At 46.9% G+C, this 21,452-nt stretch overlaps 1 protein-coding gene across 1 annotated transcript in view; it reads left to right on the top strand.

Annotated features, from left to right (window-relative positions):
* Positions 1-9,754: 9,754 nt before the first annotated feature.
* Positions 9,755-21,452, top strand: part of ATL1 (atlastin GTPase 1) — a 21,385-nt gene continuing 9,687 nt past the window's right edge. Inside the window, exons 1-8 of the mRNA XM_010022186.1 lie at positions 9,755-9,770; positions 11,281-11,528; positions 11,881-12,015; positions 13,447-13,551; positions 14,286-14,336; positions 16,278-16,334; positions 20,404-20,496; positions 21,416-21,452. The exon at positions 21,416-21,452 is cut by the window's right edge and continues 120 nt beyond it. Of these exons, the coding sequence (XP_010020488.1) occupies positions 9,755-9,770; positions 11,281-11,528; positions 11,881-12,015; positions 13,447-13,551; positions 14,286-14,336; positions 16,278-16,334; positions 20,404-20,496; positions 21,416-21,452 (742 nt within the window). The remainder of the gene's footprint in view (positions 9,771-11,280; positions 11,529-11,880; positions 12,016-13,446; positions 13,552-14,285; positions 14,337-16,277; positions 16,335-20,403; positions 20,497-21,415) is intronic.

Here is a 21,452-nt window from a genome sequence, read left to right as displayed (position 1 = left end):
GGATGGGGTGGCACCTCAGCCCCTACCCGCCGCAGCTAGGGAGCAGGAGTCCCGCTCACCCCACCTACTTCAGACTGAGCCGCCGGCCTTTCCCGGCAGGTCGCTCCTGTAGAGGAGTGCTTTCCGTTTCTGGAGGCTGCATGGTGTGTCAGACCCTCAAGAGAGGGGCCATTTTAAATCCATCCCTTTACAAACCTCACCTGAGCCTGGGGGAGCTGGCAGCAGCATCTCCAGGGAGCAGAGCGGGGTCACGGGGAGGAGGAGGTTCTGCAGGGTCTTTCTGCAAGGCTGCCTTTCTTCTCTTGCTTGCACTGGGCCTGGATCCACCAGCAGCTGCTGCTGCTCTGCTGGATCCAAAGCTGGCCCCACAGGTGGGCTGCACTGAGCAAGCAAAGGGGCTCCTGGTGCCTTTCACATTGGATCTGGTGCTTTGCGATGTACCGGTTTACCAGCTTCCAGTGACATGCTGTCTCGTAGAAAATCATGTTTTATATAGCCATTTGCCGTTATTTGAGGCTACTGATGAGCGTAATTTGTCATTTCCTCTGAGTTGTATTGCCTTTGAACTCATCAGTGCTCACGGTATCTTGCTTCCTCAGGCAGAGCAGGTGAGCTGAGCTGTGATGTTTAGATACACAAATTACATTCTAATTTGGATAGATGAGTGCAGTATTTCCCATGGTAATGATTAACAGTTCAGGGACATGTTTGCGGAAGCATTTGGATAACGGAGTGTGTGATTTGAGTAAACGGAGCGGGTGGTGGTATTATTGCAAGACAGAAGGGAGAAAATGAGCGGCACTCATTTGATCAGAGCTATTTTTAACTGTGACTCTTGATGAAGGTCGTTAGACCCTTGGGTAAACTGGAGAGAAAACTTCCCAGTGAATATGGTGATGTTCTCAGCTTTGTCTCGCAGAGCGTGTGACAGACGTGTCAGTCCCGTCTCTGTGTGTGTTGAGTATTGCGCACACGTACATACGCTGGTGCTTTCCCATCTGATTTTGATAGCAGAAGAAAATGCAAATGATGCTGAAACGGATCTAAATGGAGAAAACATCATCATGGAAAGTGCAGTCTTGGTCCAGCAAGACAATTAGGCACATCCCTCAGTCTGAACATGCTGCTAAGCCATGCTTGAGTGAAATATGATGTGTCACTGATTTGATGAACTCTTTCTTAGATTCTCTGTGAGTTTCGTAAGAATCTGGAACCATCCATGGATCCAAGTTGGATCTCTGTGGGATCAGCTGCCTTCTGCTGCAACCTATCCACAGGTCAAAATCATACCCTGTCTTCCACAGAGGTTTACTCATTCCTAGAATGATTTCCTGCCATTTTGCCAGGCTGGGTGACATTGCAGGTAATACGTTAGAGAGTGAAACACCTGTATTTTTAACTAGGGGAAAAAAAAACCCTTTAATAAAAGTGTGCATTTGTATAACAGAACCTCATTGCCCTGAAAGATGCGTTTATATCCAGTGACTGCAGCATTGTCTGGTGACATCAGTCCGTGGGGTGACTATTCTACTGCTACGTTTTTCAGCCTAGCTGGCAAAGGAGGAGTCTGAGACTGTTACTCAAACTAAGGCAGAAAGTCCTTGCTGTGTTCTGAAAATGGGCTTGTAGGTCATTAAAAATACACGCTATTTTGAAATGGATCAAACTTTGTCCTAGTTACTCTCTGGTTAGTCAGGCCTGAAAATGAGCAATTGCTTCGTGCAACCTCCTCCTTTGTTTCATAAACATAATTTGCCTTTTTAAAGAGCACAGAGCAAATTAGGGTGAGTGTATGGCACCCACAAGAAATTGCCCCCGGTCAGCTGTCAAAGCTGGGTTACTGTCACATGTGTACATCCCTGCGAGCTTGTGTAGGGGTGTGTGTAATGCATCAAGCATAGGGTTTGACCCTGGGCAGAAGGTCAGCATAAGGCTGTGCATCATTTAAGACTCTCTTCACTGAGTGTACTAAAGTGGTGCATAAAACCTCACAACTGCTGCTAGTTGCTGGATGAATGGCTGAGGGAGCTGCAGGTGAAAAAAATCACATACAGTTTCTCACTAAGAGTGGGGGGCCCTGCTTTTCCTAAAATAAGGATTGTTGGTCTAAATCCTGATTGGCACAGTGAAGACCAGCCAGCTGAATGAAGGCTTGGAGTAGATTACACTGACTATTTTTCTGAAATTCCTTGTGCTTGGCAGTTGCAGATGCTCAGCAGCCTGCTCCCTCTGATCCAGTAAAGCCATTAGAGGTCTCTGCTCCCAGTCCCTCATTTCAACAACACAGACTGAAACAAATTGTGTGAAATCTCTCATGTTTCCTATCAGGGCCAATGTTATAATCAGAATGACCCACTCATGAGGAACTCGGTTTTAAAACCGGAAAAGGGATTACTTTATATATACTTATTGGTTGGGATTTTCAAACTGGATGCGAGAGTCATGAGAGCTCCAGAAGGGGCCTGGTTGCCAGAAAGGGCTGAACAACTGTTTCATGGAGAAAAGACTCCTCTCTAGCACAGGCCAGGCTGAAATCATCACTGCCACACTTTTAGACTACACAGCAATGTGTTAAACTGGCAAGAAAAGGAGGATTTTGGTAGTATTTTATTTATTTTTTTTTTTAACTGATAGTGCTAACATGTTTTCTGGTTTTATTTGGTTTCTGACCATTTATGGTGGGTTTTTAGTGGTGGATGTGCTCTAGGTGACCCTGCTTGAGCAGGGAGGTTGGACCAGATGACTTCCAGTGGTCCCTTCTAACCTCAACCATTCTGTGATTCAGTGATTTTCAGATTCCACTTACTGGCATTTCTTTGTGACTCTGAATGCTGGGAACATCCTGAAAAGTGAGAGCTCAGACATTTCAGTAAGACAGACGTTTACACAAAAAGCCACTGGATTTGAGAAGATTCACAACCAAATTACTGGCTTGTAATGGGAAAAGAAAATGAAATGTTAGGTTTTGAAAGAAGAAACAAGACATTAAAAACTAAGCATGATGCTTGGTTGTTGTACCTCTGGTTTTCAGGCAGCAGTGTTGCACAGGGAATTTGAATAGCATGGTCTGATCCATTGCAAGATAAGCAGGAGCAAGATCAGCCTGCCTTTCCCCTTTTGGGGGAAGAACCGAGATGCCCTGAGCTTGCCTTGCAGCAATGACATGGTGCCTTCATCGTGCTTTGTGTTGCATCCATGCCATGAGAGGCTTCGGTGTTGCCTGAATAAAGGAATTCTGCCTGCCTAAATAATGGAAGGGAGAAGCAATGTATGGTGTTGGTTGTTAACCTTGCTGTATTTTCTCTGACAAGCCCATGGATGAGAAACAGCACACATTAATATTGTTTAGGGCCTAGGTGATGCTCCTAGGCAGCGGGCCTTACATTAACTTCCCTGCATCACTGACTGGAACTTTCTCCAGCAGGGAAGTGAGTCTGGTGAGGTATCATCATGCTCTGGAAGGCACAAGAGGTCCAGTGGGTAACATCTGAAAGTCATGTCAGTCCAGAGAGACCACAGCTCCTCTGTTCCTGCCAGAAATGCTCACATTTGCTATCAGTTGAAGGAAAGTTAAGTGTTAACAGTATAATAATGTAACTGAACACAAATCTCCTAAATGGGGTGGAGGCTCCAGAGAAGGTGCTGAACTCTGCCAAGCCAGTCAAATGTATTTAAAGCATACATGAACATTTTCTCCAGAGTATAATTGTCTTTCATGATATACCTTAAGATTTTGTGGCACATTTACCAAATTTTAGGCAAGTGTAACAACAAAAGTGTGAAAATAATTTAATGCCAGAATTGACTAAATCAAGTACTGGTGGTAGAGGGAGGCTGGTTGCTGACAAATAGAGCAGATAAAGGACCATGCAGAAAATGCATGCTGGGGGTAAAGCTAGAGTTTTGGAGACCTATTCTTAAAGAATTGTAGCATCCTAGAATGGCATGGGTTGGAAGGCACCTTAAAGATCATCCAGTTCCACCCCCTGCCACAGGCAGTGACACCTTCCACTAGACCAGGTTGCTCCAAGCCCTGTCCAACCTGGCCTTGAACACTGCCAGGGATGGAGCAGCCACAGCTTCTCTGGGCACCCTGTGCCAGCGCCTCAGCATCCTCACAGGGAAAAACTTCTTCCTAGTATCTAATCTAAATCTCATCTCTGTCAGTTTAAAGCCATTCCTCCTTGTTCTATCCCTTCATACCATTGTCAAAAGTCCCTCTCCAGCTTTGTCAGCCCCTTTAGGTACTGGAAGGATGCTTTAAGGTCTCCCCAGAGCCTTTTGTACTCCAGGCTGAACCAGCCCAGCTCTCTCAGCCTGATGCTCCAGCCCTCTGAGCATCTTCATGGCCTCCTCTGGACTCGCTCCAACAGGTCCATGTACATCTTACGTTAGGGAGCCTCTTGCAAAATTCATTTCAGACATCCTGTCACACCTGGTTCTGGTTAGGCTTATGTGAGTAAGTGAGCAGGCCCAGGATTTGCACCTGATAAATAGGTAATGGCCTCTTGATAGCACTCTCTTGTAACAGTCTTTTGATGAACATAGGTGGGAAGAAGGTTGCCTCTGGGAATTGCCCACCTTGCCTTTGAATCAGCCAGTCTTGGCACATAGCGTAACTAATGTGACCTCAAACTTCCTGAAGAACTTCCTAGAAGAACTTCTGTTTGATCTGCTTTCTTCCAAAGGTAGTTGTGTGCCTGTGTCTCTGAAGCATGCTAATAGTGAGCTCAACTTGGGAATGTCACAGCGATAGGCATTGCTGTTGTTTCAGAGCCAGCTAAGGCACCGTAGCTTCATGTAAGTGGTGGTAGGTGTCATCATTAAAAAGTTTCACATTGGACTTTGGCATCTGAGATGTGTCTGTTGTAACAGACAGGTTTGGTGGCTGGTAATCACCCAAGCTCTTGTTTTTGTCAGCAGTCTTATGCAGGAAGCTCCCAAACCACTCGTGTTATCAGCATAAGCATTCACCTCCTTGTTCTGGCTGCCAAAGGGAAGAGGGGCTGATTTGCCACGCTAAGGCTGAAGCTGCTGTGCTGCCGGCTGGATGACTCAGGGCGGGCAGGAAGGAGTGCACTCTACATCTTAACCACTGCTCCAAAATAAGCAAAGAATGAGTACCAAGCCTGGTAGCGCTAGCCACCCTGCTTGGCTCTCTGCAAGCATCCAGGGGTGCAGAGGAGTGGGGTGCTTGCCAAGAGTGCATGGGAGTGCAGATTGCATTGGGCTGAGGTGTTAACACTGCTGTGCAGGCGGGGTATAAGAGTTCACCCTGACATTGGAGAGGATAGCTTGGGATCTCAAAGCGAGACCCCAAATGACTACCAACTGTGGCCTTTTACCTGCCAGTCTTGATTGCTGAAGGACAGGGCTGGCTTTTTACGTGACAGTTTTCTTCACCTGTTTCTAAGCAATGCTCTGCAGCTCCCTGGGCAGAGGCCTTCATTGCAGGCTGTGTCATTTTCCCATCATTTCCACAAGCATCAAGAGCTTAGCTTGAACCTTGGTTCATGGCAGAGCTGTGACTGCATCTGTTCATCCTTTCTGGGGAGGTGCAAGTGGTTTCCCCCTTGGGCATGAGAAAGTCTGGGTCTGCCTTCCATTCCCTACTGCATTTCCCAGACCACCAGCCCCAGGCATAATGAGACAGGATAGGAAGGCTGGGGCCTGAGGGAGGTACTTGTGTGTGTGCTGCTTCAAGGGGGCTCTGTGGCTCTGGTTTGTGGATGCCACCATCTGGCACCTGGTGTTTCCCCTCCGAAGGCCTGGGGTCCTCTGACTCCATGGAGGTGTCACAAACCCCAGCAGAGGTGTGAGCAGGGTGCAGGGAGGGTTGTGTGGCTGTGTGGTCAGCCGTGCCCTGGATGCAGGAGATGTAGGTAGGGTATAGAAAAGGATGGTAAATGTGTGAGTGTTGTTAAACCCAGGTCGGGAGGCTGTTGGCTAGGAAATCTCAGAGAGTGCGGTGCAGAGCAGAGATGGGTGTAAGAGAGGGCTTTACCCAGCCAGGCTTCCCTGCTTTGTCCTCTCAAAGATGCTGTCTTCCAGAAGCACCTCAGTCTAGACACCTTATGGCAGCCCCCCACTGAGGGAATCTGCTAACTCACAGCTGTCCAGGCCAGGCTCAAATGGCAGTCTCAGCGTTTCGGGATGCAGCTGGGCCCTACCATGCATCCTTTGTGCAGGATCGATACAGGTTATTGCTCTACAACATCCCCTCTTCCCTGGCCATCCAATATATATGCTTTGCTTTAATGCTTTATTTTTCATTTTTCTCTCATTAGCTGGATAAGATGTAGAGCTCTGCACTAGCCTGTCTCGGAGAGGAGAGGATGTCTGGTGTATGCTCAAGAGTGACGCTGCCTTTCCCAGCCTCCTCAGAGCTTTGCTGATGATTGTTGGCTGGTTGTTGTGTGGCAGAGGTAGCTCGGCATGAATAGAGGGAGCAGAACTCATGTCACAGCAGCAGCCACGTTGACTGTGATAAGTGCAAGGAGACTGCAGCTTGGAGAGATACGTCTTTCTTTGCCAGTGCCGTTTGGGAGGGCAGATAAGCTGCTTGGAAGCTGAAGCTCTCTGGAGAATGTGTGGAGGGATCAAGCCTGACTGTATGGTCTGTTCAGCACTTGGCTCATGGTATCATCAGTGGCACTGTGATACGTTTGTAATGTAAACAGCTGGGGTGAACACAACTTCAGAAAGGATCCACACAGCTATCACTGCTGATCAAATTAATCCCCAGAGGGCTGCTGATAAGCAACCTAACCTGGTCGGTGCAGGGATGCTCTGTTCCAGGAAATAACAAGTCGAAACTTCCCATCAAACCTCTATTTTGTCTCTTTGGTACTTTCTGTTTTTCCATGCAGTAAATTAACTTGGTTCAAATACCCTCAGGATAGCAGCACGACATGACATCTGTCTGTTTTAGTGGGGGGACTGGAGCCCAGGCTGCAGCCTCTGCTTTTCACGGGCAGTGCTAGGGTAGGTAAGGCTCCTGGGATCCAAGAGAGCACAAGAGCCAGGCTGGCAGATTGGCTTTCTCAGGGTCTGGTTAGGCAGCTTGTATTTGCACAGATGATGGGTCATGGCTGCATTTCATTCTCTGGAATTAAATGTATTTATTGTGCAAACTCATTTAAGGAAAAATCTGACTTATTAGTTGGTCTCTGGAAAGAAGTCAGCATTTCTGTGTCTTGTTCTTCCATAGCTAAGGAAGAACAGGCTTAAGCAAGCACTCACCGAAGGTACACTGCATAATTAGTGACATGTAATTTACCTAATATATTCTTCTGTAGGAGCTTAAATACATTAGACATTGGCTGTACACAGGCGCAACATGAAATATTCTGTTTCAGTTTCTTTAATTTTAACCAGAGCAGTTGTAAAACGCTTTATTTTTTTACTTGGTCTCTAATAAAGTGAGCATTATGTCCTGTATTATGGGGCTGTCTGCAAAAATTGGGCTATTTCCTTGCTGCTTTCTGACAGCCCAGTAAGTATGAATGCAAATCCTGACCTCCTTCACCTTTCCACTTTGAATCACCATATGGAAAAGAGATGTGGAGTCCACCCCGCTTTAGAGTCATGGAAATGAGCTGTTACGAAATGGGGAAAAGGAACTGTATCCTGGCAATTTCAGAATGAGCAGCTTGAGAATTGACGTAATTGCAGGGCGCCGAGAAAGAGCCGACAGAAAGGAGGGGTGAAGTTAGAAAATGAGTAAAAACAAGAGTGTGTTTAGGAAAGTTGAGGCCTTCTTCCTTTCTTTTTGGCCGGATGATGTTTTGCCATTGCCAGGTACAACTTCCTTCAAAGCAGAAAACTAATTTATGCCGGAAAGACCAATTAAAATAATTGATTTCCAGAAATGTGCAGCCATCTTATAAAATAATCTCTGGCTCTCCAGCGTGGCAGATAATCTAATAAGCAGAACATGGAAGTTTCATCACATGGAAATAAATATGAAAGATAGAGTTTTGTCTACAGATGGCATACATGAAAGAAGCAGAGCTAACAGGGCTGAAATTAGTTCAGAGATGTGCTTAATATAATCAGAAACCTCCTGATATCTCTAATGAACTGGGAAATCAACATATCCTGCTCATAATACTTTCAGTTTTGCTGCTGTGTTGTGCAAGCAGCTTGGTTTTCCTAGTGGCCAGGTGATGGAAGCAAGGAAATCCCCTAGAGACTGTGGTCACTTTGGACTGTTACCTTTGTGGGGAGATATTCTTCCAGAAATCTGTTAATACCTACTAAAAAAAAATATGCTCCTTACAGGTTCTCATGTTTTGAAGGGACAACACAACCTCTTCTCCTCTTTCTGGCAGCTGAACTGGAGGGAGAGCAAGATGTGAGAGTCCTCGTCCAGGCACCAGGAGGGGTAATCTGGCACCAGCAGTCCCTCTCGTAGCAGGATGGGAGGGACTTTTCTCAGTCCCCTGTCATGGTTCTTGGAACCTTGACCAGGACTGTCAGTCCGTTCAGCTGTGTGAGCTGGGGGCATCCGTGCTGCCTTGCCCTGTGCTCGAAGCCTGCAGGCAGCAGGGTTGATGCCCATCTTGGTACCCAGCTAGGTGCTTGGCTTCCTTTACTGCCAGCATGGGACAAATGAAATGCTGGTCCCTCTCACTGTCTGTGTACCTGGAGGTGGGATTTGTCTGCTCTGGGAAGGTGGCACAGCTATTTTACCTATACCACTGATGGCTTGGCTGGAGTCAGAAATGCTTAGATTTAATATGATTTACGAAGTTTTTCCTGCCTCTGCCATGAATCACATCCGTACAAGGATCTCTCCACTGTTCTTTTCTGTGCAGCTGTAAAAAGAAAAATAATTTGGACTCAGTTTGCTGAGCAGGGTGTTAGGAAAACCGTGGGAGCGGAGGTATTTCCTATTGTAGACTTTATATGGCACTTGCAGCATGGCAGTGCTTAAAAAGAGCACGCGAGTCTATGGCCCTTTGGCCCCTGTCCATACATATGTGTTGGGAAGATCTTAATGCTGGAAACGGAGTTTGGTGTGTGCAGCAGGAGGACTGATTGCTCTCAGAGGCCTTCATTTTCCAAGTCATTTGGCGAGGTGTGCCTGGAATTTGGGTCCATGTAATACATTTGAAATGGAAAGTTTGGTTTGTTTTTTTTTTTCTTCCTGGAGGCCTCTGAGCATTAATAGGAGGCAGGGGCTGGTGTTTGAAGGGAGTTTGGTGCTGCTGGTCCTGGGCTGCTGCACTCTGGTGGAGAATCTCGCTTTTCAGTGTTTGGGACCTTTGTTTTGCTAAAAAACCTTCAAGCATTGGAAAGAAAAGATCTTTGTCTTTAAACTCTGAGCAAAGAAAGCTCATAGTATATGTCCAAGAGCCACCAGAAATCCCCTAGCAACCAGGCTTAATGATCCTGATATTCATTGTGGGACCATAGGAAATCAGAAACTCGTACAAAAGCACTGCTGTTATTTAAAATATTAAGTTGCTGCTGGAGGCTTCTTTATAAAGAGGCCCAGAATGGGCAAACCCTATTCGTTGTGGTATTTATAGCTTGCCTTTTAGCATGTGCACACATAGTCCTTGTGCTTTGAAATAGCTGGGACTAGCTGAAAACTGGGTCCCTGAGGTCAGGGCCTGAAACAGAGCCTGAGGAGGTTTAACTTGAGGCTACCATGTTTGGAAAGTTGCAGCCTGAGCCAACAAATGGGGAAGTTTTTGTAGAGATGTTGGGGAACTTTCCATCACACGCTCCCTTCCCTGCTGGCGAGATGTCACTGGCTGTAGGTGAGCTGACTGGCATGATTAATCACCTTCGGCATCTCTTTCCTGTGCTGGGAAGTTTGGAGACAACAAAAGGAAAATTACTGGAGCTGGCCTGCTCTTTTCAAAGCCCAAGGCTGCAGTGTCTGTGGATGGCAGGTCTTAAAGTGCATCCATCTCCCATGCTGTGGCAGGCATGCAAAACAGCCCAAACGGAGGCCATTAAAAGCTGTCATAGAATCATAGAATAGTTAGGGTTGGAAAGGACCTTAAGATCATCTAGTTCCAACCCCCCTGCCATGAGCAGGGACACCACACACTAAACTGTGTCGCCCAAGGCTCTGTCCAGCCTGGCCTTGAACACCTCCAGGGTTGGAGCATTCACAACTTCCTTGGCCAACCTATTCCAGTGCCCCACCACCCTCACTGTGAAGAACTTCTTCCTTATATCTAACCTAAAGTTCCCCTGTTTAAGTTTAAAGCCATTACCCCTTGTCCTACCACTAGAGTCCCTCATCTCATCTGCGTTGGCCTGGAGTATCAGGCGGGTGATACGTACGTGTCTTGCACACTGTCATTGCCACACGTGGATGCAGTGACCAAACACTGAGTTCTTTGCCTCCAAGTGCTCCTGCTGTAGCCTCGTGCTTGTCACTTCTGCCCTGTCCTGGCACGAAGGTGAGACCCTCTTGTAAGGCCATATATGAACACTACACAGCCTGAGCAGCAGTTGCCTCTGTGCCAGGGAGCAGCTCTGCAGGGAACCTTGCCATTTCAAAGTGGGGAAGTGAGCAGTGCCCATGCTTTGCATATGCTCTCCACTTGGGAGTGAAGAAGTGGCTTTATCAGGATGGGCATGTGTCTTCATGATGTGTGTGGTACCTGCTGGGGCTGTCTCGGAAGGAGCAGATTATAGTTTAAACATTAGTGCAGACTGCAGATCTAGCAGGACTCTGCTGTTGCTACAGAAACAGTTGCACAGGATGCATAAAGGCAGTGTCCTTTGCTAGAGACATGAGGTATTTCGACATCTCAGCTTGGATGCTGAGACATTTTTGAGACAGCCTTCAGGAAGGGTCTGGTGGGGAGTGTCCAGAGGACAGCAGTCAGATGCTTAGATAATGTGTTGGCAAGGGATAACGGGGGGCTTGGACTTCTCTTTTCTCGCAGTGAAAAAGCTAAAAGTGGTGTTACGGCAGTATTTGTCTATGTAAGAAATTGTAACAGGCAAGAAAAGAGTGATCTGATCTCCATGTCAACTCTTGTAGGACAAAAAGTAATGGGTGTGTTTTGTCAAGGGATATTCCAGCAGAGAACTCTCTGCCTCTAGGCAGCCTGAGGACATATGGGCCCGAAGTGGCATGGAGTCTCCTTTGAGATGTCTGAGGACAAGTTCAACAGACATCTGCTCTGAATGGTGCTGTTTTGAGATGTGTATTTGGGCTAGTTGGCCTGTTACCATCTAGCCCTGCTGCCTGTGATTCTGCACTTTGCAGAAGGAACCTAACAGCTCTTGTTTTACTTGTTCATGCAGGTAGTTTTGCAGAGAAGACTTACGAGTGGAGCTCAGAGGAGGAGGAGTCAGTGAGGAAAGCAGGACCAGTGCAAGTCCTCATTGTCAAAGATGACCATTCCTTTGAACTGGATGAAGCTGCATTGAACCGCATCCTCCTCTCAGAGGCTGTCAGAGATAAAGAGGTTGTGGCTGTGTCTGTTGCTGGAGCTTTTAGAAAAGGAAAATCGTTCCTGATGGACTTCATGCTGCGGTACATGTACAATAAGGTATGACTCCAGCTGAGGTGCCTTTTCCCAGGGGTATGGTGCTGCTGCTCAGTTGTCCCATGTACCACCCAGGATGAGCTGGACAGGACGCTGGCTTGGTGCTCTAGGAATGCTCAAGCTTCTTGTTAGTGTGGGTTTTACAAAATAAAATAGAGCAGCCACAGCCATGTGCACCAGTGGATCCCCAGTAGAATATGGACTTTGGAGCTGAGATACATTTGCTGCCCTGTAGGAGGACCTCCCTTATAGGGGCTGCGCTGCTCCAGCATTGAGGTGGAGGCAGCACAGAATTAAAAGCATAAAGCCAAAGTGTGATGAGAACTCCAGCAACTTCTTTTGTTCCTACCTGCAGGAAGCAGTGGACTGGGTTGGAGATTACAACGAGCCTCTGACTGGTTTCTCCTGGAGGGGAGGGTCTGAGCGGGAGACAACCGGCATTCAGATATGGAGTGAGGTTTTCCTCGTGGACAAACCTGACGGTAAAAAGGTGTGTGCTTCTCTGTTGCATAGCTGTCTGTTGCTTGTCAGCTCATTCTTCTCTTTGAGCTTTGGTAAGACTCTTCTGCTTTGTCTTAGGTGGCTCAAATGCCTGTGCAAGTTTAGAGAAGGTCTTCAATGCTATATCCGTAAATTCGCATAAATGGAAGTCCTGGTTTCATCTGGGATAGAGCTAATTTTCTTCCTCGTAGCTGGTATAGTGCAGTATTTTGGATTTCATCTGAGAATAATGTTGATAACACACTGATGGTTTAGCTGTTGCTCAGTAGTGTTTATATAAGTCAAGGACTTTTCAGCTTCTCATGCCCTGCCAGTGGAAGGATGGAGTGGCACAGGATGTTGAGAGGGGACACAGCCAGGACAGCTGACCCTAGCTGACCAAAGGGGTATTCCATACCATAGACGTCATGCTCAGTATATAAACTGGGGGGAGTTGGCCAGGGTTGGGAATTGCTGCTTGGGAACAGGCTGGGCATTGGTCCGTGGGTGGTGAGCAATTGTACTGTGCATCACTCGTTTTTTCTTGAGTTTTATTTATCTTTCGGTTACCCTCTTTTTCATTACAATTACTATTATTAGTAGTATTAGTGTAATATTTTACTTTAATTATTAAACTATTTTTATCTCAACCCGTGGATTTTACCTTTTTCTGATTCCCCTCCTCATCCCAACTGGGGAGAGGTAGGGCGAGTGAGTGAGTGGCTGTCTGGTACTTAGTTGCCAGCTGGAGTTAAACCATGGCAGTGTGTTTAATGCAATGAGTTGATATGATGTCTAGGTGTCCTTCTAACTCTGGGTATCCCAGAGTTTATTTTTCTTCTATTCCCAAAGATCTGAGGTCCTGCAAACTGCTTCCCCTTCCTAGAGCAGTAGCTGCCCTAAAATAGCATGTCTTCATTCAGGGTAGTCAAATACAATGCAGACTGGATTTTGGGACATCCTGCAAATTTGATTTACAGTAGGAATATTTGTATTCATCTACTCTTTAACAAAGAACGTGACACCAAAGTGACACAATTATTCACGATGTGATTTCTAATACTGGCTGAATGTATTTTGGGTCAGGGAGGTGTGATATGCTACTGTGTTTGCCTTCTGTGACGTGAAGCTAATGCAGACTCTGGAAAAGACCCAGCCACACTGACAGCAAGTATTTGAGGAGCAAAGCAGTTCCTTCCTCTGCATTGCATAGCATTCATTTCACTGCCTGCTGGAGTCATCGCACTGTCAAGAGTGTCTTGGGCTGCTCTTTTCATTTCTCTTCCACCAATTTTAAATCTGAGGCACAAGCAGCAAGATTCCCAGTATAAAAATGCAGCTGACATTCACCCCCCAAACCGCACCCGTTTGGCATTTGAGTGATTTTGTTTGGATGCTGAATGGGTGCATCCAAGCTGACATGGAGCTTTCTGCCTCTCAGGTTGCAGTGTTGCTGATGGACACACAGGGGACCTTTGACAGCCAGTCCACCCTGCGGGATTCGGCTACCGTGTTTGCCCTAAGCACAATGATCAGCTCAATACAGGTAAGAAGGGGAATGTCTCCAGCAATCACTTCCTAAAAGGCAGTGGCAGAAACACAGCAGCTTAGCACGAGCCTAACACAGCAGCTAGCCAGGGCCTTTGGTGAGAGAGCCAAAGGCCAGCATGTTGGCTGCACTGAGTGCAGGATTCACATGTAGCTCCATTATCACAGGGAACAGTCTCATCTTCACATCTTGCCCCAAGAACAGGGCCAGCAACAGTTCCACCCTTCGCTTCCAGCTACCAAAAAGGAAAGGACCTTGGTCTGGGGAATTGGGGGTGCTTTTGTCTTGGTGCTGCTGGCACTGAGGAACCTCTGGGTTGGAGGTGTTCACACACCAGTAATCACATAGCCTGTTAGGGCTTCCCTTCCTACCATCTGGCCTTTGCTCTTGGAGGACAGTGTGAATGGGATGGGAAGTGTGTCTTCATACAGAACTCAGCACATCATAAAAATGGAGAAGAAGGAACATTATTTGTACCTGACAGGATCCCAGGCTGGTGCTCCCATGCTGGAGTGTTTTGCTGCGCAGGAAGCAGCAGTGCCTGTCTGACTGTGTGAGTCTGTCCAGCAGTTCAGGTTTGCTTGGAGTCTGTCTTATAGTGGCACCAAGGGCAGCTGTGACATTGTCTGTGTCCCCATGGTAATGTTGTAGAATTTAACCACACAGACCCCTGTGCTGGCCGAAAGGACAGGTCATTTTGAGTGTTCTGAAGTTTTTGTTTTTAAATGCAGGTTTATAACTTGTCCCAGAATGTGCAGGAGGATGATCTGCAGCACTTGCAGGTAAGACCCTTGTCCCTGCTGCTTCACAGCACTGGGGTGCCTGGATTACACGCTGCAATTGCAAACCGCGTTGCTCTGGAAAGGCACTTTCACATTTGGAGCTTCAGTTTCTCAGTTCTCGTATTGGTTCATGGGCATGGAGGAACAGTCACTTGGGTTGAACCTGTCTTGCTTACGCTCTTGTAGCGTGGCTTCTTGGGGGTCTGGGTCCTTTGGAAGGGCTGTCAGTGGGATGCTCGCCAGGACTGTTCCAGGGACTTTTCCAGTGTTTGGAGCTTGTGTCGTGTTCAAGGCTGATCACCTGTGGAACTGCAAAAGGCCCACGGCTGTGTTTTGTTCTCCAGCCTGACTGCTAAGTCAGGAGACCAAGTGACTGAGAGTGGAGGTGGTGATGGTCTTCAGCTGTGTACAAGGCTGCTGCAAAGTGGAGGGCAGTATCTTTTTATATGTCCATACTACATGGGACCAGTTGTCATGGGTGGTGCTGCAGTCAGAGGGGATTAAGTTGACTTTTTAATGACGAGGTTAGAAGAGCATCAAACAGACGGGGCAGAGTGCCCATCACAAGCGCTCTCAGTGTGGAGCACCCTTCACAGTCTGCAACAGTCAGTCTGGATATAGCTCACACAGGCCAGTGTGTCCTTCCACAGGATTGTGCTTGGGTTCCTCAGGGAGCAGAGACCCATTAGAGTCCAGGACTGACCCATGAGGCTGGAAACATGCAGGGATGTGTAGCAAGGGGCTAAAGTGACTGGTAATAGGAAAGGACCCAGATTAGTTACAGAATCATAGAATCACTTTGGTTGGAAAAGACCTTTAAGATCATTGAGTCCATGTATTGGACTCAATTAAGACCATTGAGTTAAGTGTATCTGTGTACTCCTGCTGCTGTGAGCATCCATCCACTGCGCTGTGAGTAGGGGCAGTAAAAGTGCTCATTTGACTTAAATGACAGGGAAACTGATGTAGAAGTTGCACTGTTCATGCTGCAGGACTTCACTGTTCATTCTTTGGACTGTTAGGAGAAGCCCAAAGAAATTAGATAGCCATTTGTATGCCTGGATATTGACACCTGATACTGGCTCAGTACAGGTGACCCTTGAGGGTAATTACATCCCTGACTGTTGGAAGCAAGTAGCTAATGGGATTTCTGTGACACAGGTGTCCTGCCCATTTCCTGGTATTACCTCTAGTTTTCTCTTCTGTTTAGATGATTGTTTGGCTAGGTAAGTTTGTTCCAGGAGCTTAAGAAAAGAAAAACTCCAGCTGGAAAATTAGTATCTGAAGACCTTCTGTATAATTTCAGTTAGTAAATATATTTAATAATAATGCCTTTTTAACAGTGAACTTACCCAGTGCAACTCTGGTCTTTCAGTTTGGATTTTAAGCCATTATTGTTTAACAAGTTGACCCATTTTTAGGCATCTGTGAAATACATTATTGTGCTTTCAGTTAGAAATTAGAGTCCAGAGAGACTGGAGAGCCTTCAAATTTTGCTGGTAGGCTGATCTTACAGTCTTTGCACAGTGGGGGTTTGCAGGGAAAGTACTTATTTCTGAATTAATTTCCGCTTCTTCCTGGTGTGTTTAAAGAGAACAGGGGCTCCAGCAGTCCCCTGTAGCACGTGAAGTTCCTGATTGGTATGATAGCAATAGCAACCAGCTGGTTTGAGCCATTTTTCACAGATTTGGCAGCCAAAATTTCCAGGCTGAAATCTTTCACATGAGGGCTCAGCATGGTGGTTCTCTGTAACAGCTCTGTGTGCTTCTCAGATGTGAAGCAAAAGCACACAGCCAGCCAATTTCTGTTCCAGCTCTGCAAATGGTGCTGTTAGCCCACAGTCAACAACCATCCCTTGCTGCTTGTGTGGCCCACAGCTGCCTGCCCGGCCGTGCACACTGACCAGCTAACAGTCCCGTTGTTCTTTGCTTCTTCTTCCAGCTTTTCACCGAGTATGGCCGGCTGGCCATGGAGGAGACATTCTTGAAACCTTTCCAGGTGAGTCCGAGGGTCTTGGCCAGCTCATGTCTGCTCTACCGGTGGTGACTTGTCCCCGGGCTGCTTGGCTTCACCACGAGGTGTCACTGTAGTTTACAGGACGGGAGGAGATATGGATGCCTGGGAAGCACTTCAGCTGCACGAAGGGAAGGATTCGTGCTTCCTTTCCACCAAAGAAGCTTCCAAATGTATCCAACATCCCTCTCTCTTTCCTCTCTGAATCCTTGCCATCCCAAGAGCTCTGCCTTGTCCTGCCAGGCTTGGAAAGCAGTTAGGTTTTGCAGCAGGTTTGTCATGCTGTTCTGCCCAGGGACTCTACCCAGCCTTTGCTCTGAGAGGTTTGAACCTGCCTGCCCTGGGAATCCCTGCGCCTGCAAAACGAAAGGATGAGGATTAGCTCAGAGCTCTCACGAGTGACAGCAGAGCTGTGGGAAAGCTTGGTTTAAGTGGGGTTTTCACTTCAAATAAGGGACATCTGTTCATCCTGCAGCTTTCCAACCTGTGAAAAGCTGGCGTTCAAAAAAGGGAGAGTGTCAGGCAGACACCAGCTTGCTCTGGACACCAGGGCTGTGAGCAGCTCCAGGGGTGGGAGGATAGTTGGCTGTGACAGTCCCTTCCAGGAAGAGAGTGAATATGAGTGAAAAGAGACAAGCAGAAGGTAGTGGAACAGAAGGTACCCATGGCAGGGCTGTGGCAGCTCACTAAAGCTCCAGTCTGACAGATCGAGACGTGATTTTGTGTGGCTTTTCATTATGGCTGCACTGAACCCTTGTGCCTGGGAGGCTGGGAAGGTGGTTGAATTTTGAAGCTTTTGGGGGTCTGTGGGAGCAGGTGTGAGCAGGGAGCTAGGGGGATGGAGGGAGCGAAGCTGTGCGGTCCCCATGTGTCCTCATGCTGCACTGGAGCTTCAAGGCTTATTGCATGATCAGGGTGGCAAATAGAAGGAAAACACCTTCTGTGGGGCTCTGTCCTTGTGTTGTACAAGTTGTTCCTTTAACCAGATGCTCTTTGGCATTCCCAATGGCTTGGTCCAACTACCACTGGCATCCATGGTAGGTTAGGTGATGGTTGGATGTGGGTTTGTGAGCTTCCCAAAGTGCAAAACAGTGCAGAGCAAAACATGCTGTTATAAAGCAAATAGTAATTGGGAATGGGTTACGGCTATTTTACTTTTGTGTTCCAACATAAAAAGGGAATTGCTATCCTCACCACCGTGCTGGAAGGCCTAACGGGTTTATAGGGTGTCTGTGGTCAGGAAGTGGAAATAAAATTAAAAGTTTAAAATATACAACAAATGGGTACATCAAGATTTTGGGGAGCTTTGAGAGTATATTGGATGCTGGCATGGGCAGATGACTGATAAATGATGTGAAAGCTACCAGTAAAAATAGATGAATCGTAGTAGCAAGAGCTAGGAGAAGTACAGAAAAAAGCCAGACATTAAATAAATATTCCTGTTCCTTGTTTAAAAACTATTAGGATAATGAAGCCAAATATTTCAGTGAAATACTTCCTACTCCATCTATAAAAAGGAGGCTGTAAGGGGAAACTTAAATATGCTTAAGTCATTAGGACTGGATAATAGGCTCTGATTTTACCACAGACCATAACTGCTGTCAAGTCACACAGTTTTGTGGGTAGCAGGTCTTTGTAAAACAGTCCCATTATCAACTTTTGAAAGACCACAAGTTCAGTTGATAAAGGTAGCTATCACCATGATATGTTGCCTTCTGTAAGCCTTATCTCCTTAACATGCTGATTAAAAGCAAATAAACAACATACGAAGTCAGCTTTGTGTGTTTTAATCCATTATATATGGATTAAAAACTCATTAACTGATAGATGACAGAGCACGCTGATCTCATTTTAATAGGGAATCATCAGCCTTCAGAAGTGTTTCCTCTGGGCTTCCCCCAGGGTCTCTCTGATTCACTGTCATCTTCATTAATGATCTGGGGAAAAATATCAAACGGCTGCTGGTAACCCTTGTAGATGTGATAAAATTTGGTAGAAGGGTTGATGGGGATGTGGCCAGGTGAGTGATGGAGATCTGTCTACATTGCAGAGTGGGCTATTCCTGCAGAGCACTTTGAAGACAGCCAAGCATTTTGATTAGGAAGCAGGGGAAGAGCAGTGGTAAATAAACTGGGAAGGAGGGGGCAGCATGCCAGTCACTGTCTGTACCTGAGGCTGGACAAAGTCAGGCTAGCAATGAGGAGCACACTGTTAATGAGGTGGCAATTTAATGGGTAGGGTGGCTTAATGAGAGGAGCAGGGGCTTCTGTGGTAACTGCAGGCATTAAACCGAGACAGCTTTCTTTGCAGGAGAGAGTCTGCAGCTTGAGTTTCTTGGTTGAGATTCCATGTGTCTAAGTCAAACAAGCTGGAGCTCTTTTGTCCTTAAAATATACAGATCTGTAAAGGAGGCTTTGGAAAACAGCTCCTATAGGAAAATGCTGCCAAGCAGAGAGTGCAGAGAAAGTGTCAATAGTGAGGCAGTTGCATCGGTCCTGCTGGAAGGGAAGTAAGACTTGGCAGTGGAAAATTAACATATCCCTTTAGCTCTTTCCTCTCCACGGTGTATCCACACACGTGCGCTGAGGTGTAACTGCCTGTGCTGCCCCAGGAGCCCTTGCCAGATGTCAGTCCAGATCATGATGCCTTTGTGAAGGCTGCACGTGGTGCCCAGCAGTTCAGTGGGCTGAGGGTGGCTGTGAGGCATGGCAAAGGCAGCACGTCTGGAACAGTTCTGCTTCAGAAAGAAGAAAATAATTCCCAAGTCAAACAGCGCAAGGCATGTGTTTGTGGAAAAGTCCTAAACATGGACATGACTCCTAAGCATCTCATGGTCTTAAAAAGAACAGCGTGTCCTGAAACAGCTAACTGGGTGCAGTTGCTGTGGCTTGTCATGCAGTTAGAAATGGCCAACTCACTGTTCTTGTTCTTTTCTTTTTTTTTTTTTTTTTTAACCTTTCCTGATGTTCTATGGAGGAGTAATAAGGAGAGGAAATATTTTCCCTTCCTCCACTACATCTTTGTTCTAAACATAGCCAATTTTTAGGGGAATTCCAATGAAACAGATTCCGCTTGCTGACCTGCTTATTCATGTGCATGAGAGGAACCCTGGCTCCTCTGCCAGGCCCTCCTGGGCTTTGGTGTTCAGGGCTTCCCCTTCTCCAAGCTGTGTATTCATTGCAGTAAACATGGGTCCCTTGCACAGATGAGACACTGGAGACATGATTTCTTCTGAAAACATTTTTAAACAGTTTTTATTTTTAAGATTACAAGTTGACCGTGCTGGTATTTATTTATTTATTGCATAGGAACTTAGAATGCCTCAATAAAGATTACAAAAGCCAATGATTTCTTATTCAGCCTCATTATCCTGCATCTGTTTCTCATTAAAAGTCTGTCTGGAGGGGTGCCCAGTGGAAAAGACTGAAAAAATGAGCCTGTAAAATTCCCATAGGATGGAACTAAATGTGGCTGGAATTAGGGAGCTCATTGCCTTTTGTCCTGGTTAGCAAAAATCTCTTTCTTGTTTTGCAGTTTAGATGATTGATGCTCTTTTTCAAGCTAGGGAATCAAGCTGCCACCCAGCAAACCGGTGCAGCAGTTTGCTTCCCACTTCCCCTTGTAGGACACAGCCACACATGCAGCAAGTCTTCACAGCCTCAGTGCTTGATGGGGTGGCCCTGGACAGGGGAGTATTTCCACCAAGAAAGGTGCGAGATGCTGCTGGAGCTGGGCAGAGACTCAGGGCCAGGTCTTGTTGTGGTCTGAAGGTTGCGGCAAGGGTGCAGGGGTTTCTGCCACTGCTGTGGACTCCGACGACTGCTGTGAGTGGTGGTGGCAGGGAGGAAAGCCCTGAAATCTTCGTGAAGCCCCTTTTGACAATGTAGGACAGGGTTAGGCATCTCATGTAGCCAGTCCTGGTCCTATGATAGCAGAAACAGCAACACCCTTGAAAGATGGATTTTTCTGAGCTGGCTCTGGAGCAGGTAGTGACTTTGAGTCAGTAGGTGCTGTATGGCACTGACCCAAGTGTGTTTCTGTCTTTGTTTTCTAGTCCCTTATATTCCTTGTTCGTGACTGGAGCTTCCCTTATGAATTTTCCTACGGATCTGATGGTGGTGCAAGATTTTTGGAGAAGCGGCTGAAGGTGTGTTCTTTCTGATCTGGGTTCATTTAATCAGCAGTGTTAACCTGGGGGCATGCTCGCAGATGGTGGAGAGTGAAGAGGCAAATCTGGCTTGTGACCTGGGGATGATACACTGCTGTTACCTGCATGGATGGAGAGTGCATGGGACATGAGAGTGAGACCTTGATCTGGGGGGAACAGCACTGGAGGGTGTAATCCTGGTCAGGGAGCAGGGAATGGGGTGCAGAGCACTGGCACCAGTGAGGGTTCAGCTGGGTGGCTGCAGTGCTGGCTGTTAGGTGTGAACTGCAGTGTATAGAGGTGCTGGTTATGGTCACACTTAGCCAGTGCCTTAAAATCACAGAAGAGGCGTTTTAGGAGGCTGAATTTCCTTGCTGTGTTCAGTGGAAGGCTCGTGCCCAGGCTGCTTGTGCCAGGCTTCTGCCCAAGCATCAGCTCCATGAGGCTCATTGCTGGGAGCAGCTGAGAGATGGGAGTCAGCAGATTCCCAGGAGATCAGGAATGATGTTTTAGTAATAGGTAGTTGGAAAGTAAAAGTTAAGGGCAAGGGCTCCACTGGGATTAATCAGGAAATGCATGGGTGATTTGGTAGTGGAGAGACCTAATTAAATGTGAGACAAGAAAGGCCCTAGTGGGAAATCCCAAATGTTTTTGTATTCCAGTCATACATGGGCATGCACATTTTCCAAAAGATAATAACATGCCCCAGGGCATGTGGTCAGAGATACGCTAGGTCCTTGGTCACTGGAATAGCCTTGTCTTTGTCCTTACACAGCATATTCCTACTTCTGTGTTGCTCTTTCCTGCTGTAAGCAGCCACAGTGCTGAGTACCCTGTTCTCCTGCGAGCAGTGCTGGCCCAGCATTACTTGTGTCCCTGTCAGAAGGAAGCCCCCTGACCCCAAACTGGTCTCTTGCAGGTCTCAGGAAATCAGCACGAAGAGCTGCAGAACGTCA

This window comes from Nestor notabilis, unplaced genomic scaffold, assembly GCF_000696875.1.
Source record: "Nestor notabilis isolate BGI_N333 unplaced genomic scaffold, ASM69687v1 scaffold2889, whole genome shotgun sequence".
NCBI lineage: Eukaryota > Metazoa > Chordata > Aves > Psittaciformes > Psittacidae > Nestor > Nestor notabilis.
The sequence above is the reverse complement of the archived record's forward strand: the minus strand, read 5'-3'. Positions and strand labels throughout refer to the sequence as shown.